Source organism: Amblyraja radiata, chromosome 4 (genome assembly GCF_010909765.2).
Source record: "Amblyraja radiata isolate CabotCenter1 chromosome 4, sAmbRad1.1.pri, whole genome shotgun sequence".
In the NCBI taxonomy this organism is placed as follows: domain Eukaryota; kingdom Metazoa; phylum Chordata; class Chondrichthyes; order Rajiformes; family Rajidae; genus Amblyraja; species Amblyraja radiata.
In genome coordinates, this window is record NC_045959.1 from 27,921,572 (window position 1) to 27,940,947 (window position 19,376).

A 19,376-nucleotide genomic window follows, 5' to 3' on the forward strand; every position below is an offset into this window, starting at 1 on the left:
TTTCATATGAAGAAAGACTGGATAGACTTGCCGTGTACTCGCTAGAATTTAGGAGATTGAGGGGGGATCTTATAGAAATTTACAAAATTCTTAATGGGTTGGACAGGCTAGATGCAGGAAGATTGTTCCCGATGTTGAGGAAGTCCAGGACAAGGGGTCACAGCTTAAGGATAGAGGGGAAATCCTTTAGGACCGAGATGAGAAAAACTTTTTTCACACAGAGAGTGGTGAATCTCTGGAACTCTCTGCCACAGAAGGTAGTTGAAGCCAGTTTATTGGCTATATTTAAGAAGGAGTTAGATGTGGCCCTTGTGGCTAAAGGGATCAGGGGGGTATGGAGAGAAGGCAGGTACGGGATACTGAGTTGGATGATCAGCCATGATCATATTGAATGGCGGTGCAGGCTCGAAGGGCCGAATGGCCTACTCCTGCACCTATTTTCTATGGTTTCTATCCACGTACTTCTCCAAATATATATTTAATGTTGTTATTGTACCTGCATCAAATACTTCCTCTGACAGCTTGTTCCATGTTCCCAGCAACATCTGTGTATAAAGTTGTCACTCAATTTCCTGATAAATCTTTCCCCTCGCACTAAAACCCATGCCTTCTTTTATTCCCCCTACTAAAAAGACTAAGTGCATTCCACACTATGCCTCTAATGATTTAATACACCCAAGATCACATCTCAACCTCCTGTGCTGTCACTTCTCGCTTTCTTCAAAGGTATCGCTTGACCATCTTAGTGTTTCCAACCTTCACTGTATCCGTTTAGAAGAGCAAAGAGCAGCAGCAAAGATACTAGAGGAGCTTTGAGCAGCAGTGCTCAGTGCTGGCCTGTCCAATCACTGTGCTGTTGGCGGGATCCATCTGCAAGCTCGGGCCCAGCTCGCTGAGACGGGACGCTAGAGCAATGCAACTCAGTACTTCTCTTCCGCGCACCTTATTATGGAGCCTCCCGCATCATTGTCTGAACTCACCGCCATCCAGGTTCACGGTGTAGGTGGGCAGCGGCTCCAGCGATAGCCGGTAACTCTCAAATTTGGCGTCAATGAGCTGCCTGTCCACAGTCAGGGAGCAGTTGGCCGCCGCCATCGCGCTCCGTCAACACCGACGCGCAAGCGGCGAGCATGACGGGAGTTGTAGTTCCCGGTGGATGTTCCATTTATTAACATCTCAAATATTGGAATATATTTTAAACATGGAGTATTATATTTGAGAACAGCCATATCATTTAACCTATGGTCATGTGCTGCGATCAAGTTTGATTTCTTTGTGGTCGATGTTATTGACGAGAGGGGGGGAGATTAGTAACAGCGCACCTGCAACTCCCGTTGTAAGTTTTGCTTTTAAAAGCAACACAAATGAATAGATTGTTTCCATTTGGTGTCATTTTTCCGCCTTCTGGTCATTTTGAATTATCTCCAGTTGTCGGCTGTTGATTGCGTGGGGAACAAATGTGCAGGAGCGCGGGTGTTGGGGGAAGCAGCGTGGATGAGCACCGTCTCCTTGGATCCGAGGTGTTGGGGGCCGAGGAGGTGAGGAAGGGCAGAGCTTGCCTGCGGCGACGGGGGATACGGGTGTAAAGGTGGCCAGGGAGAAGGGTAGGTGGGAGGAGGAGCTTTGGGGGTTGGGTATGAGTGGGTTGCTGCAGGAAAAGTCGGAGGGGAGGGGATGTAAAGGAAGATGAAGCCGTCAGGGTGAGGCTGGCTAGGGATGTAATTTTTGTTGGGATGGGGAGGGGGTTAATTTTTTATCGCACTTGGAACTTGCTGCCTAAGAGTTACAATCAATGATTAACAAAAGTATTCATATTACCAGTAAATTGGGATAATTGTTGCGGTGTCCGTTGTATAAAGGCATCATAACCTTGTACAACTCACTTGTGAGCAAAACTCACTTCAACGCCTCCTTCCCTCGGAGACCATTTCTTACTTTTCCAACCATACCTTGTAGATAAGAATCTCACATCCCCAGAACCATTCTGGTAAATTTTCCCTGTACAGTTTTGAGAATCGCTGTAAGCTTCCTAAAGTGTCGTGACATGAGCTAGACATAATAGTCTGTGGATTAAACAGAGTTTTAGAAATGTTTGGCACAACTTCCCTGCTCTTATTCGCAATACCTTTACTTGTGAATCACAAGATCAATTTCCTTAATTACTGTATCAATATGTCCTGCCTCCTTCAAAGATCTGCGTACTTGAGGCCCAGAATGCCAGTGTTAATACTAATCTTATTTTAGAATAATCCTGTTAAATCTATACTTTTTTCATTCCTTCTGCCAAAGTGAATCTCCTTGCAGTTCTGCACGTTAAATTCCACATGGCATTTTTTTTTTTTTGGTCAATAGCTACCTTATCCTGCAAGTTTGCAAATTTGGAGTTCAGAGTAATATGTCAAAATGTTACTAAATGTGACTATATTTATTTCCAATATCAGTCATCGTATATGTATTATGTTGTTGTAATATTGACCGAAGATAGACACAAAATGCTGGAGTAACTCAGCGTGACAGGTAGCATCTCTGGAGAGAAGAATTGGGTGACATTTAGGATCGAGTCGCTTCTTCAGACTGGCGCATTATATTGACACATGGGTATACACTGACCATTGGATGGGAGCTGAGAGATACAGGAAGAGATTTGTTTTAAATCTCATGGAGACCAACCAATCTCAGCTTTTGTTACCTCAATCCCTCCTGTGCTTTATATTGCATCGACATACACTGCTCAGTGTGAAGTAATAACGAGAGAGGTTAAAAGATGACGGGAAACCCATTAACTATATCTAGATACCTAGAAACTAATTGAAAACAGGCATTTTCCCAAACAGAACTATTTTGTGGTTAACTTGTTTATCTCCCATCCGACTTGTCTATCTGCTTATACAAGACACTCAGTTTTGTTTTGCACAGGTCGTGTCCAATATGTTGAAGAAAATGGGCACACGTCTAAAAGCCTCACTAGATGTCAGCTGATCTACATCGGTGAGACTAAGCGGAGGTTGGGCGATCGTTTCGTCGAACACCTCCGCTCGGTCCGCAAGAACCTACCTGACCTCCCGGTGGCTCAGCACTTCAACTCCCCCTCCCATTCCCAATCTGACCTCTCTGTCCTGGGTCTCCTCCATTGCCAGAGTGAGCAACGCCGTAAATTGGAGGAACAGCACCTCATATTCCGCTTGGGGAGCCTGCATCCGGCGGGGATGAACATTGAATTCTCCCAATTTTGTTAGCCCTTGCTGTCTCCTCCCCTTCCTTAGCCCTCGAGCTGTCTCCTCCCATCCCCCAGCCCTCGGGCTCCCCCTCCTCCTTTTTCCTTCCTTCTCCCCGCCACCCCCTATCAGTCTGAAGAAGGGTTTCGGCCCGAAATGTTACCTATTTCCATCGCTCCATAGATGCTGCTGCACCCGCTGAGTTTCTCCAGCATTTTTGTGTACCTTCTAAAAGCCTCATGTTTTATTCATGAAATAAATTATTTGTCTGACACCTTTGAAGTTTCTGACATTTATAAATAACATTCTAATCTGCTGTTTGGGGCCTGAACCCTAAACAATCATGAAGTGTTTAAATGTCCTAAAAGTCAGTGATAAGCTTGCTTAACTCAGCCCTGGCAAAATTTAGATGTTAAAATAAAGGCTTCTAATTTTCCATAATCTTGTGTTTTCTTGGAATTTAAGCTATCCGAAATGAATAAAGACGCACAACTCCGAGCAACAATAAACCAGAAGCTGATAGAAACAGGCGAACGAGAACGGTAAGGCAATTTCCATCTTGAATGTACTTCAGATTTTCTAAATAATTGGGACATTGTTCTAACCTACTCTCTTTTGTCTCCAGACTGAAGGAGTTGCTCAGAGCAAAACTCACTGAATGTGGATGGAAAGATCAGTTAAAAGCACACTGCAAAGGTACACATTGATTGGGGGAAGAGGGCTGCCCAAAGAGATCTTGGTGCATAGAGTGTGTTTATATTGAGGAAATTAGACTGCAGGCTGATTCCTCATACGTGAGAATTGGGTTTTTGCACTGGGTCCATATCGTTGGCTGAGGAAAGGACATGGACTTGTATGTTTAAAAATGTCCATGTAACATGATAAATCAATATAATTTATCCTTCAAGTCAATATTTTTCTAATAATGGAAGATAAGGAGGCTGAAGAAAATAAATAAGTGACTAGCGAAAGATGGGGTAAAAAAAACAAATTGAGTGAAATATGGGAAACTGGACCCTCTCTGGGTAAGGGGTTAGTTATTTAGAAATAAGATGAGCAGAAATGTATTTTGTGAATGGCTAGGTATGCTCTGTTGTTTATTAAGGATGGTAGACTTTTGAACCAAGGGAAATAGGAACCGTGAAGATCGGGTTTGATCTTGCTGAATGGTGGGACAGAATCAAGAGCAGAATGGCAGTCTGATGACAGTCTGAAGAAGGGTTTCGGCCCGAAACGTTGCCTATTTCCTTCGCTCCTTAGATGCTGCTGCACCCGCTGAGTTTCTCCAGCACCTTTGTCTACCTCCTGAAAGTCTGTGTTGGGGCACTGGAGAAGCAACTTGATGACCTCGGGATCATCCGGGAAAACCAGAGTTTCCTGGACAGGACCTACAGTGAGATTGTTACACCGGAGATCCCCAAAGAGAGAAAGTGGGTGACGATGGGGAAGGCAAGGAAGCTTGGAGTACAGGAGACCCCAGGGGATGTACCTCTTGAAAATAGGTTCACCCTCTTGGAAACTGTCGGGACAGAAGACAGTGCCATTATGAGTCGGGGACAGGTCTCCGAGTCAAAAGATGACGCTGAGGCATAACCGAAGAGGCAGACGTCAGACAGAGCCGTGGTAGTTGGGGACTCCATCATGAGAGGTATAGACGGGTTTCTGCGGCAACAGGTGGGAGTCAAGGGTGGTGTGTTGCCTCCCTGGTGCCAGGATCCAGGACGTCATGGCATTCTCAAGGATGAAGAGGAGCAGCCGGAAGTGGTAGTGCATGTCGGCACAAATGACGTTGAGGAAAGACATTCTGCAGCGGGACTTCAGAGAACTCGGAAGAAGGCTGAAAAGCAGGACCTCCAGGGTGGTTATCTCCAGTTTGCTTCCAGTTCCTTGTGCTGGTGAGGGCAGGAACAGGGAGATAGAGGATCTGACTATGTGGCTGAGGAGCTGGGGCAGGGGTTTGGATTCTTAGACCACTGGGATCTGTTTTGGGGGAAGGGTAAATTGTACAAAAAGGACGCGTTGCACCTGAACAGGAGGAGGATCAGCATTCTGGCAGGCAGCTTTGTCACTGCTACACAGGTGTGTTTAAACTAAATAGTTGGGGGGGGGGGGGGGGGGGGGAGGAGAAAACTGGAGATATAAGGATGGCGTTAAAGGGAAAGAGAATATAAGAAAAGTTAAGAAAGACCACCAGAATTTAATGGGCAGAAAGCTCATGAAGGGGTAGGAGAGTAAGTCCAGTGAAATAGGAATCGATGTGAAGGGTGATGGGAGTAATGGATTACAAGTATATATGAATGCACGAAGTATAAGAAATAAAGTGGATGAGCCTGAGGCTCACTTAGAAATTGACAAGTACGATGTTGTGGGAATTACAGAGACATGGCTGCAAGAGGACCAGAGCTGGGAACTGAATATTCAAGGGTATACGTCCTAACGGTATGGCCGAAAGGTGAGCAGAGGGGGTGGGGTAACAATTTCATTGGTGACCAATGAAATTCAGTCCCTTGCGAGGGGTGAGACAGAATCAGGAGATGTAAAGTCAGTATGGATAGAACTGAGAAATTGTACGGGGAAAAATAACCTAATGGGAGTTATCTACAGCCCCCATCCCCAAACAATAGCCTGGATATAGGGTGCAAGTTGAATCGAGAGTTAAAGTTGGCATGTCGCATGTGGAATGTAATGCTACGGTTGTTATGGGAGAATTCAACATGCAGGTAGACTGGGAAAATCAGGTTGGTGTTGGACTCCAAGAAAGGGAGTTTGTGGCGTGCTTCCTTGATGGATTCTTAGAGCAGCTTGTACAAGAACTAACCAGGGAGAAGGCGATTCTGGATTTAGTGTTGTGTAATGAACCGGATTTGATAAGAAAACTCGAGGTAAAGGAGCCATTAGAAGGTAGTGACCATAATATGATGTTTTAATCTACAATTTGAGAGGGAGAAGAGAAAATGGGAAGTGTCAGTATTACAGTTGTACAAGGGACAGAGCTGGCCAAAGTTGACTGGAAAGATACCCTAGCAGGGATGACAGTGGAACAACAATGGCAGGTATTTCTGTGAATAATACAGAAGGTGCAGGATCAGCTCATACCAAAGAGGAAGAAAGATTCCAAGGGGACTAAGGGGCGACTGTGGCTGACAAAGGAAATCAAGGACAGTATAAAAATAAAAGATAAGTATAACATAGCAAAGATGAGCAGGAAGCCAGAGGATTGAGTAACTTTTAAAGAGCAACAGAAGATAACTAAAAAGGCAATGCGGGGAGTAAAGATGAGATACGAAGGTAAGCTAACAAAGATTATAAAGGAGGTTAGTAAAAGCTTCTTTAGGTATGTGAAGAGGAAAAAATTAGTTAAGACCAAAGTTGAACCCTTCAAGACTGAAACAGGTGAATTTATTATGGGGAGCAAGGAAATGGCAGATGAGTTGAACAGGTACTTTGGATCCGTCTTCACTAAGGAAGACAAAAACAATTTCCCTGATGTATTAATGGCCAGAGGATCTAGTGACGGAAGAACTGAAGAAAATTCACATTAGGCAGGAAATGGTGTTGCGTAGACTGATGGGACTGAAGGCTGATAAATCCCCAGGGCCTGATGGTCGGCATCCCAGGGTACTTAAGGAATTGGCTCCAGAAATCATGGATGCATTGGTGATCATTTTCCAATGTTCTATAGATTCCGGATCAGTTCCTGTGGATTGGAGGGTAGCAAATGGTATCCCACTTTTTAAGAAAGGCGGGAGAGAGAAAACAGGGAATTATAGACCAGTTCGCTGGACATCGGTGGTGGGGGAGATGCTGAAGTCAATTATAAAAGATGAAATAGCGGCACATTTGGAAAGCAGTAACCGGATCGGTCCGAGTCAGCATGGATTTACAAAGGGGAAATCGTGCTTGACTAATCTGGATTTTTTGAGGATGTAACTAGGAAAATGGACAAGGGAGAGCCAGTGGATGGAGTGTACCTGGACTTTCAGAAAGCATTTGATAAGGTCCCACGTAGGAGATTAGTGGGCATAATTAGAGCACATGGTATTGGGGGTAGGGTACTGACATGGGTAGAAAATTGGTTGGCAGACGGGAAACAAAGTGTAGGGATTAACGGGTCCCTTTCAGAATGACAGGCAGTGACTGGTGGGGTGCCGCAAGGTTCGGTGCTGGGACTGCAGCTATTTACAATATACATCAATGATTTAGATGAAGGGATTCAAAGTAACAGCAAATTTGCAGATGACACAAAGCTGGATGGCAGTGTGAACTGTGAGGAGGATGCTATGAGGATGCAGGGTGACTTGGACAGGTTGGGTGAAATGGCAGATGCAGTTTAATGTGGATAAATGTGAGGTTATCCACTTTGGTGGCAAAAACAGGAAGGCAGATTATTATCTGAATGGTGTCAAGTTCGGAAAAGGGGAAGTACAAAGAGATCTGCTGGGTCCTTGTTCATCACTCACTGAAAGTAAGCATGCAGGTACAGCAGGCAGTGAAGAAAGCTAGTGGCATGTTGGCCCTCGTAACAAGAGGAGTTGAGTTTTAGAGCAAAGAGGTCCTGCAGTTGTACAGGGTGCTAATGAGACCGCACCTGGAGTATTGTGTGCCGTTTTGGTCACCAAATTTTAGGAAGGACATTCTTGCTATTGAGAGAGTGCAACGTAGGTTCACGACGTTAATTCCCGGGATGGCGGGACTATCATATGTTGATGGCATGGAGCGGCTGGGCTTGTATACTCTGGCATTTATAAGGATGAGAGGGCATCTTATTGAAACATATAAGATTATTTAGGGATTAGACACGCAAGAGGCTGGAAACATGTTCCCGATGTTGGGATGTCGCGTCCAGAATCAGGGGCCACAGATTATGAATAAGGGGTAGGCCATTTAGCACGGAGATGAGGAAAAACTTTTTTACCCAGAAAGTTGTGAATCTGTGGAATTCTCTGCCTCAAGGCATTGAAGGCCAATTCTGTGGATGCTTTCAAGAGAGAGTTAGATAGAGCTCATAAAGACAGCGGAGTCAGGATATATGGTGAGAAGGCCGGAACGGGGTATTGAATATGGATGATCAGCCATTCACAGTGAATGGCGGTGCTGGCTCGAAGGCTCGAAGGGCTGAATGGCCTGCTCTTGCACCTAGTGCCTATTGTCTAACAGTGCAGTACAGAATTAAGCTTGTCAGCCCACAATGTACATACCCAACATGATGCTTAGTTAAACTAATCTCCTCAGCCTGCATGTGAACCTTATCCATCCATTCTCTGCGCTTTCATACACCTATCTTGAAGCCTCTTAAATGACACTATCATACGTTGCCTCAAACATCATCTCTAAGCAATGACTTTCCATGCACATCTCATTTAAACCTTGTCCCTTGAAGCTATTCCCTCTAGTATTTGAGATTCCCAACATGGGGGGAAAAAAGGTTCTGACTGCCTCTCATAATTTTATATTCTTCTATCATGTCATGTCTCCCCTCAGCCTCAAATTCCAGGGACACCAATCCAGAGGTAATCTCTAATCTTGGCAGCATTCTAATAAACCTCTCTCTGCAAAGCCTCCTCATCATTTCTGTAATGGGGAGACCAGAACTGCAAGCTGTACTCCAAGTGCAGCCTAACCAAAGTCCTTTTAAGCTGGGGACTCTTATACTCAAGGCCCCAACCGATTAAATCAAGCACGCCATCCACTTGTGTTGCCACTTTCAAGGAGCTATGGAATTGGACCCCAAGATCCCTCTGTACATCAATGCTGCATAAATGGGCAAAAATGATGGTATAAAATGGTGGGATGAAGAACCTTTTTCCACGCTGTGGAACTCAGTCACTCTATTACTCCTAATTCACTTCATCTCTGAGTTTGCACTATCAATAGTAGGAGATAGAGAAAAGTGAGGAATCACCATCGAGATCTATTTGCGCTTGGCCTGTTTCTGAGTACTCATCACACAGCTGAATTTGGCGAGCAATTTTTATGATATCCAAATCATAAAAATGAATTCTTGGTAGTGTTCATGAATAATTTTTATGATATCTAATGTGAAGCAATTACCTTTAATCCAATGGATTTCAAAAGTGTAAAATCTGAAGGAGAGCTTCTGAAGGAGAATTGCTGGAGGAACTCAGTGGGTCAGGCTGTATCTGTATAGGGAAATGGGCAGTCAATGTTTTGAGTTAATTAACCTTTTATTCAGATTTGAATAAGGATCTTGACCTTATCCATTTCCCTACACAGATGCTGACTGGCCTGCTGAGTTCAAGCAGCAGCTCTCTTTTTGTTTCAGATTCCAGCATCTGATGCAAGGCTCGATGCTGGGACCCCAGTTGTTTACAAATGCAACGATTTAGACGAGGGAATTCAATGTAACATCTCTAAGTTTGCGGATTACACAAAGCTGGGTGGTGGTGTGAGCTGCGAGGAGGATGCTGTGAGGCTGCAGGTGACTTGGATAGGTTGGGCGAGTTGGCAGAAGCATGGCAGATGAAGTATAATGTGGATAAATATGAAGTTATCCACTTTGGTGGCAAGAACAGTAAGGGAGATTATTATCTGAATGGTGTCAGATTAGGAGAAGGGGAGGTGCAACGAGACCTGGGTGTCCTTGAACATCAGTCACTGAAAGTAAGCATGCAGGTACAGCAGGCAGTGAAGAAAGCTAATGGCATATTGACCTTCATTGCGAGAAGATTCGCGTTTTGTAGCAAGGAGATCCTACGGAGGTGTACGGATCCTGCGGAGGTGTACGGGGCTCTGGTAAGACCACACCTGTAGTATTATGTATTTGGTCTCCTAATTTGAGGAAGGACATTCTTGACATTGAAGGTGTGCAGCATAGGTTCACCAGGTTAATAGTAAGATTAAACGAGAACTTACCAGTTCGAAGTTTGATCATTATTTTATGAGGAGTAACGTTGAGGGATTACGTGAAGAACCCGCCAGGACGCATGCGTGTCATTCTTCAAAGCAGCGGTGTGAAATCACAGATAACAGTAATGACTGAACATAGTAAGATTAGAGAAGAGGATACCAGTTGAACTGTATGATCAAGGGTGGGAGCGGAGGGCACGTAATCCTTCAACGTTACTCCTCATAAAATAGCGATCAAACTTCGAACTGGTAAATTCTTGTTTAATCTTACTATTTTACTTCGGAGTCACGTGAGTGACTACGTAAAGATTTCAAAGCTCTGTGATTTCATGCCGTGGAAACGAGTCCATGCATCACATCTGCCTTAATTGACTAAGGGAGGAATTGTGTTAACATGTTTAAACATGAATCCGACATTGAAATCCATGATAAAGGTATTAACAACAAATTATAGCCCCTATTTCATGGGGTGAAATCATATTACAGAACTTAAAATTGATTCTGGAAAAGTTCCAGGTTTAACCACTGGTTTATGGTAGAATTGTTGGAACGTTTTTTCCCTTGACCATCCTGCTGTCTCCAGGATTTGGTCCATCGGTACGTCCAACTCCATAGCTGCCGATGTAGCTGCAGCCCTGGTGGAATGAGATTTGAATATGTTAGTATCCACTCCAGCTGTTGTTAAAACCTGTTTCAGCCATCTGGAAATAGTTTGAACCAACACTTTTTTGTGGGGTTACTTGTGGCTGATTAGTAGTGCCATCTCATAGCCTCTGATGTTTTTTGTGTTCTCCATATATAACAATAAATGTCTTATTATACAGAAACGATCATCTATAGGGTAAGCCCTAAATTCTATTTTGAGGCCTGATGGTCCCGGTCTGTTCTGTTTGACTAATTCGTGAACATGAAAAGTTATATTTCTTGTTGAAGAAGTCATATTGTCCAGCCTTAACTTATGTAAAGACTGTACCCTTTGTGCTGTGACCAAAGCCATCAGCATGACTGTTTTATGCGTCAGTTTTTGCAGGGACAGAGCTGTTGCTGGAGACCAGTTCCTTAGCAACGTTAGGACAATACTCACATCCCATATTTGAGAGTACTTGGTTCGATTGATTGATTATACCTTTAATAATCCTTTACAGGAAATTACAGTGCCACGACAGCTTCAAGACAGACATAATTGGGGGATTGATATTAAAAAATTCCCCTCATAAGTTTGGTTACCAGGGGGTGAGTCCCAACAGAATGACGCTCTGATCCTCGCCATAGATATGCTGAAAGGGCACTTCTGGTGCAGTTAATGGCACTGTAACTGAGCCCCCCATCATAATGGAGGCCTGCCAGGAATTCCAGAACAGACGTTTTGTTCGTTGTACAGTAGTGATGTTCCTAGAACAATATTTCCCACTTCCTGATGTGGACCCGATATAGTTTCTTCGTGGACTGCCTGTGAGCCGCTGTATATGTTCATTGTTCGGTTCGTTGGTCCCAGGTCCGGAAATGGTTACTTAAGATTCTGCTGATGAACACATTTGTCCTATTATGGTAGGGATGATTTTCCCGCCCGTTACGGAATGAACCAACAATCTGGTTATTTTGGAACGGAGAGCCATGTTTAGTTGTATTTTGCGTAATACCCGACTGATGAGGCAGAAAGGAGGGAATGCATAGAAAGAACAATTCCCCCCCCCCCAATGCAGCGAGAAGGCATCCATCGCTGATGCCCCAGTCTGATTCCCAAGAAACACAGGTAGGCAACTGGTGATTAAGCCGAGATGCAATAGATCAATCTCTGGTGTTTCATATCATGCTACAATATCAGCAGACACTTTGCGGTCCAACATCCATTCGATGTTTGTCATGAATTTGCGTGACCTGGTGTCTGCCACTAAATTTGAGGTTACCTGGTAGGTAACTAGCTGATATTCAAATGTTTTTCTGAATACACCATTGCCAAATTGTGTTAGCCGGATTATCACATGATACCAATTTGATTCCACCCATGTAGTTAGTATATGTCACCATGGTGGTGTTATCAATCTGTAGTCTAACATGCAGGTGATGCATTTCTGAACAGTATGATTTTAGTCCATAGAACGCACCCAACATTTCCAAGTAGTTTATGACATGTATCTGAAGCAATTATGCTTCTTGTGCATCCCATCTATATCCACAACTAGAGATGGGGTTAGTAACACGCCAACCATGAACACTGGCATCAGTTTGTAGCACCACTGAATGGTTGCTGACAATGATAGGGTTTGAACAATGCCCAATATTTCCCCTATAATTGTAATTCCGTGATTGCTTAGATTGGTAGCCTCATTGGTCTCTACACATGACCAGTATTGATTTTAAGTGCTTATACCTTTGTCCTTGTAATTATTGGTAATACAAAGGTCAAACAGTGTGGCTGGAAAGGCCACAGTATTGCCAATTACCCTTGCTACCAGTCGAATAGGTGGTTTACTGATGTCAATGAGGTTGTTGGCCTCAGTTAAGTCTGTACCTTCCTTTGATAAGTTACCCACATGTAGACTGAGTCAAAGGTGAACCCAAGTAGTCCTTAGTGGTGGAAGGTGTTAGCTTAGAATTAATAACGTCTAAAATCCTTCCGCATAGGCACCGTATAGTAAGCATCTTTTAATGGATGCAATTCATAAAGTAGCCTATGGAATCAATTGTTTGGCAGTAACAAAGGTTTCCAATTTCGAATGAATTTACTGCACAATGTATTCAGGTTTGTCAGACCTGAATGATTGGTAACCACATCTTTTTGTTTTTCGTAAAGATATTGACACGAATTCCAAAGAGTCGTGTTGGGATTTCCCCATGATTCCCTAGCATCTAGCCTCTCCAGTTCAGCATGCGCTTCCAGTTTTTCTTATCGTGAAGGCACGAACGTTCAGTTCGGTACATGCTGAACCGGGAAATTTTGTGCACAAATTCAATTGTATATCCCTGAACACTAGGTAGAAAATAAGTGTTAGTAGTTATTGCACTCCATGCCTCCCAAGAAAATGTAATCTACACATCAATTTGTGTTATTTACACCTCCTGTTTTCTGGGAGACCAGACCCCCCTACCTCCATGGTGACCAGTGGAAAGTTTGTTTTCTTCCTTGCAGTCGCCGTAGAGGTTGTGGCGTCGGTTTTTGGATTTGGGGTTGCACGTCTTCCACGAAGGCCGGTCTGGGCCAGGCCTAAAAGACCTCTGTCCTGTAGCCCGGCCTTTGAGCTTTCACCAGCTTCTGTGTGTCTTCCTGCTGGTGGGTGCGTGGAGGTGCTGTTGTCGTGTGTAGGAGATCCTGCCTGTTGCCGCCTTTATGAGCCCCAGGGTATTGGCCTCCTTATTGAGCTCTTTTACCTGTTTTGCCCCCAAGTGGTAATATTGGTGGTTTAATCCCTCCAGGTCTGCACAGCTCTGCAAACTTGGGGTTTAAAGCTGGGCGGATGGCGTTCTCCTGAGACTATTAACCTCATACTCCGTATTGCAGAATAATGCCACAGCGTCTTTGCTAAACATCCTGCCTTCTGACTCCCGTTCCAATGTGTTTTCAGATGTAACTGTTCACCGTGGGAAATTTTTTGAGGGATACCCATTTTCCGGTGCCAAATATTTGGCAGTAGTGTCTATTACAGCCATGTTCCTGTAGTTGTTTTTAGATGTACAAACTTGGACTCCTTTTCCAGGAGGTTTCCTTGTTCTTGCACCCCCTGCACACTGATTTCTTCCTTAAGCAAAACCCCTCTTCAGAGCCAGCCCAGAATTGGCTCCCAGTACTCCCCTCTGTCGAGGGAGATGCACTGTGCAGCCCTGATAAGGTGCTGCCATGGGTGTATTATATACCCATTGTGACTAGACTCCATCTCCCAGAGTCTGTCACAGTGGAGCATGTGCTCCATAAGCTGCTCCATTTGGCCCCAGTAACGCTGGTCCCCGCGGCATTTCTTTGCAGTTCGACTTGTCAGCCAAGTCGGGCACAGCTGATCCCACTAACGGTGATCTGGTGTCGTAAGCCGCTGCTGGCTGTCCGCCATGCCGTAGTTCTTCCCAGCCAGTGCAGCCCTTGTGGACTCCTGTCCATAGTTTCCCCCTATGAAAACCAGCACGGGAAACAAAGCATGACCGCAGTAATTCCCTTACCTGTCGGTCTTGGTTTTTAAAAAACTTGCCGCTGCAGGGGAATGCTCCCCCCGCTGGCTGTTTCAACTTGTCAGAGTCAACGGCTCTGATCTGTGTAGCCTTCCCGCCTGGCCGTGGTGTTGATCTGGCCGGCGCGGGTGCTAAGTCGGGCACAGCTGATCCCATTCATGGTGATGCTGGTGCCTTCAGCTGCTGCTGGCTGCCCGCAACTCCGCGGTCCTCCCCAGCCAGCTTTAGAAGCAGCCCTTGTGGACTCTATTTTTGTCCAGTTTCCCCCTGTAAAAAACAGCGCGGGAAACAAAAAATGACCGTAGAGCAATTCACTTGCCTGTCGGTCGTGGTTTCAAATTTACCGCTGCGGGGGAACGTCGTTCCACCCCGTCTGTCGTTTCGCAATGCGTGAAGCGATATGACACGCATGCGTCCTGGCGGGTTCTTCACGTAGTCACTCACGTGACTCCGAAGTAAAATTCCTGGTATGGCGGGACTGATGTATGATGAAAGAATGGGTCGTCTGGGCTTGTATTTGCTGGAATTTAGAAGGAATAGAAGGGATCTTATAGAAAAATATACAATTCTTAGAGTATTGGAAAGGGTAGATGCAGGAAAAAAGTTCCCGATGTTGGAGGAGTCCAGAACCAGGGGTCACAGTTTAAGAATAAGGGGTAGGTCATTTAGCCCTGAGATGAGGAAAAACTTTTTCACCCAGAGTGTTGTGAATCTGTGAAATTCACTGTCACAGAATGCAGTAGAGGCCATTTAACTGAATGTGTTCAAGAGAGAGTTAGATTTAACTCTTGGGGCTAAGGGAATCAAGGGATATGGGGGGGAAAAAGCCAGAACTGAGTCCTGATTTTGGATGATCAGCCATGATCATATTGAATGGCTAGACGGGCTGAATGGCCTACTCCTGCACCTGTTTTCTGTGTTTCTTGTGCCTCTAAAAAATTGTAAATGTTGAGAGAGCTACTTACAACCAGATTTTGACATAAATGTTTTCTGACCTCTTTTTAATGGCTTTCTTCATATGTTATAGATGTGATCAGAGAAAAAGGATTGGAACATGTTACAGTAGATGATTTGGTGGCAGAAATAACTCCAAAAGGAAGAGGTCTGTATATGGAGTATTTGCAGATGTTGGTGGGGGGGGGATGACTAATACATTTGTGAATAATTCCACAGCACCACTTCCTGCTTTAGTATGTAATCTGTTTTGAGGGTTCACTTGGAATTGTTATACTTTGGAGGGTGCAGTTCAGGAGAGGCAAAAGTACCCAAATTTTAATTTATTTCTCAAATTATTGGGAAGGTTAGAACTTAATATTGTCCCTTGATTAAGCTTCACAAATTTAATTTGAAACAAATAATGAATATATCAACAATAACACTAAATAGGATTGATACCTTTTTAATATGGGACAAAGTCCAAAGTATTTGTGGAAGCTTGTTCAGTCAAAAATGAATGAGACCTAAATCTTTCAGTGAAAGTTGATGTTTTTTCTAAGTTCAGGGATGAGAGATGTTGACAGAGGTTTAGGGAAATAATTCATAAGCTAGCTAGCTAGCAGAATGGCTGCTAATGAAATGAGGATATCGAGATGCAAGTATTGTGTTTTGCAGAGTAGTTGGCCTGGAAGATAAAGGTGCTATTGGTAAACCTATTAAAATTTTAACACTTCGGTTGAATTCCTTTAGTGAGGGGCAAAATGCCAAATTTGAGTTGTGATGCCACAAAGTGATTATTGACCTGGATATTAATTCCTGCAGTAGCTCACTGGTTTGATGGTTATGTTATTTTCACTACCAACATGGCACCTTACACATTGAACTTGTAATATTCATTTGTTGTGCTATTTTCTGTTCCTATGAAACTTGCCCCTCTTTTGCCCCTCCAAAACAACCCCCTCCCCAAGTACTTTCCCCTGAGATTGCTGCAGATGTAATACCACCTCTCCCGCCTCAATCCACGAACCCCAGCAATCCTTCCATGTGTGACACATGCATCTCTTCAAACCTCATCTACTACATTTGATGCTCCTATATGGCCTCCTTTACATCGACAAGACCAGGTGTAGATCAGGTGACAATTTCGCAAAACACTTGGGCTCGGTCTGAAAAGGCCTGTTGAATCTCCCGATTGCTAACCATTTTAACTCCCATTCCCATGCTGGTCTTTCAATCCTGGACCACCTCCATCGTGAGTGTGAGACCACACGCAAACTAAAGAACATTTTGCAATTTTGCGACGGAAAATTTATAACCCAACGGTATGAACGTTGTAGACACCAGGAACTGCAGGCGCTGGTTTACAAAAACAAAGATGCAATGTGCTGGAGTAACTCAGCATCTCTGGAGAACATGGTTAGATCATATTTTGGGGCATTAAATTTATTCAGACTCATGAATGTTTAGGGGATGAAAATTGAATTCTCCAAATTCAAGTAACAATTCCCCACCCTCTTCCTTCCTCTTTTCCCTATGCCTCACCCCGCCATGTACACCCATTTCACCCCTCTTGCCCCCTCCCATTCCCTTCCACCAATATCTCTACCCCCTAGCTTTACATTTGACCCCTCTTCTCTCCTTATCTGTCTCCTTTTCATCTCTAGCTTTTGCCCATCAATCTACCAACCAAACCAACTGTTCCTGCATCCACCTGTCACTTGCGAGGCTTTATGCCACCCCCACCTTATTTTCAGCTTTCTACCTCCCCACTACAATCGGTCTGAAGAAGAGTCCTGACCCAAAGCATTCCCTCCATTGATGTTGCCTGAATCGCTGTGTTACTCGAGCATCTTGTGTTTTTAAGATTTCGGCATCTGCAGTTCCTTGTGTTTTCTGTTTCCATGTTTTGAATATCCTGACTGTGCTGGAGCATTCCATTCCAAACAATGGGCTTGTTCTGTCTTCATTATTGATAGTGTCGTTCATAGCCCCACACAGTCTAGAGCTTGAAAGATATGCTTGCACTCTGCTTATGACTCAATTCTACTATGTATAAACAATTTCTTTTGAGATTGTATATTCTTTCCTTGTATACAACTCAATTGTTCTTTGCTTTGAATTCAATCTGTCAACTTGTTAACCTGCTCTCTAAACTTTTTTTGATTTGCCATATCTGGTAAAAGGCGGCAATATTCAATATGATTGATCTTGTGCCAATGTCCAAACTTTAAAACAAAATCAAAACATAATATCTCTGGGAATACCACTGCTGAGCTGGTTTATGAAATCATTGAACTACCCCGTTGAGTCTTAGCTTGCCTTTATCCATTTAGGTGCGAGTTTTTTTATACCTTGCTCTCGTGTATCTACTGTATTTTCCTACCTTGTCACTTTTGCACAATGCTGAAAACATGCTGATTTAACTCGTCAGATATATTTATTTTGCAAGTGCTCTGTTAACTTTGGAAAGACCTGAAACAACATGCAAGCCACTAGGAAGCGGAGGAAGAGGAACATATTCTAGCTTGTTCTTAACAATAGAGTGAACATAAGCATATTTTCAGTGAATGGAATGGTGCGGCAGGCTCAAGAAACAGAAGAGGTCAGAGAGGAGGCAAATACAGAATCACCTAACTTAAGGACTGTCTGATTTCTTGCTGAATTGCAATGAGAAAAAAAGATTGTCTGGTATGAAGGCTATGAGCAATTTTGGTCATAGTGAATGAACAACATAGCCAGATAGGGTGAGGTCTTCGTCCCATTGCGAGTAAAGTTCATCAGGAAGACCAGTGACTGAGGATTGGCTTCCTCTTCAACAAGTCTGCAACTGGTCAATTGCAATTGAAGAAGAAGAATCTCAAACCGTTTGAGAAGTTTTTAGCAAAGAACTAGAAGAAAAGATACAGGAGGAGGAGATATGTAGTATTGGTACTATTCTTATGTTTATCATCCTGCCCACATTTGTCATAATTTCCACTGGAGTTTTTGGGTAGGGAGGGAGAGAATAAGAAATGTAGTGCATCTGTCTTCAATAACAAGTTGACAAATCTCCATCCTCATCTCAACGCCAAAGTTGTATTCTGGTGCAGTGGCTCTCTCGCGAGCCCATACTCTTATCTCTACTGTTGTTTTGGTCCCAAACCCCTCACCATCCCATTCCTTGATTTTGAATCGGGATTTGCAGCCTGCTCCATTAACACACTGGATCTTACAGATGATGAATGAGATGATGCACAAATAATCTGAGCTGGTGCATTCTTGCTATCATGTTATGACAATCAAATCATGTAGAAATTTGAATAAGTCTTTTATAATGAAAGATAAACTGATTGCAGGATGGAATTTTGACTTATCGAGTTTGCTTTTGCTTAAAAGATTCCATCAAATCTGGTTTTGATGCGATTGTCTCTCTTTCAGCCCTGGTGCCAGACAGCGTGAAGAAGGAGCTTTTGCAGAGAATAAGGACCTTTCTTTCTCAGCATGCCAGTCTCTAAACTTGATGCCCAAATTAGTTTGCCACTTCTTTATTATTTCAGACCATGAATTTAATCAATCATCAAAATGGCTCCCATTTGAAGCTGCACAGTTTTAATTTTGTGATCAGCTTTGTGACAATTTTTGATACATTTATTGTTGTATTTTTTACGTTCTCAGCCACGATTCAAAAGCAGCTTTTTTTACTCGCCCTCCAATCTTTTTCTTGGTATGTTTAAAAAATGTTTGTTGAAATAAAGATATTTTGAAAAGATTATTGCCTCGATGTGCTTTAATCATATGGTACTTTTTGTTCAAGAGGTAAGTGTAGTTATTATATGTTCCAATCACTCTCTTTTTGGGTTGTAAAGCTGCCACTGTGAAAGGTTATTTATTTAACAAAAACTAAAAATGGTGGAAATACTCTGTCATCATTTCATTGGAACTGGATAAGTGAAGAAATAAGCACGTTTCATGTTTCTGAGAAGGGGGGGGGGGGGGTGGAGAGAAAGAATAACAGCTTGATTGCTTGACAAATTTGATCTGCACCCCAATAACTTTTTATATAATTGCAATTAGAGAAAGGAGGAATTTAAAAAACAAGTTGAAACAGAAAGCAACAATCGCATCAATGGAGGGGGAAGGGGCTGAGGTGGGGGGTATGGGTGGTTTCCTGAAATTGATAAAAATAGCATTATGTCCTGAGGACTGCAATGTGCCTGGGTG

At 43.5% G+C, this 19,376-nt stretch overlaps 2 protein-coding genes across 5 annotated transcripts in view; one reads left to right on the forward strand and one right to left on the reverse strand.

Annotated features, from left to right (window-relative positions):
- nudcd1 (NudC domain containing 1) overlaps positions 1–1,119 on the reverse strand; it is a 119,055-nt gene extending 117,936 nt beyond the window's left edge. The window contains exon 1 of the mRNA XM_033019133.1: positions 981–1,119. Within this exon, the coding sequence (XP_032875024.1) occupies positions 981–1,095 (115 nt within the window). The 5' untranslated portion in view covers positions 1,096–1,119. The remainder of the gene's footprint in view (positions 1–980) is intronic.
- eny2 (ENY2 transcription and export complex 2 subunit) lies at positions 836–18,925 on the forward strand. Of its 4 annotated transcripts, none has more exons than XM_033019138.1 (5): positions 836–1,003; positions 3,681–3,757; positions 3,841–3,911; positions 15,268–15,342; positions 18,594–18,925. In XM_033019138.1, exons 2-5 carry the CDS (start codon positions 3,690–3,692, stop codon positions 18,668–18,670), a joined length of 291 nt encoding a protein of 96 aa, XP_032875029.1. In that variant the 5' UTR covers positions 836–1,003; positions 3,681–3,689; the 3' UTR covers positions 18,671–18,925. The 4 variants fall into 4 exon arrangements, with proteins under 4 accessions (XP_032875029.1, XP_032875025.1, XP_032875028.1 ...); XM_033019134.1 differs by lacking the exon at positions 836–1,003 and adding an exon at positions 1,392–1,538; XM_033019137.1 differs by lacking the exon at positions 836–1,003 and adding an exon at positions 1,533–1,604.
- The last annotated feature ends 451 nt before the right edge of the window (positions 18,926–19,376 follow it).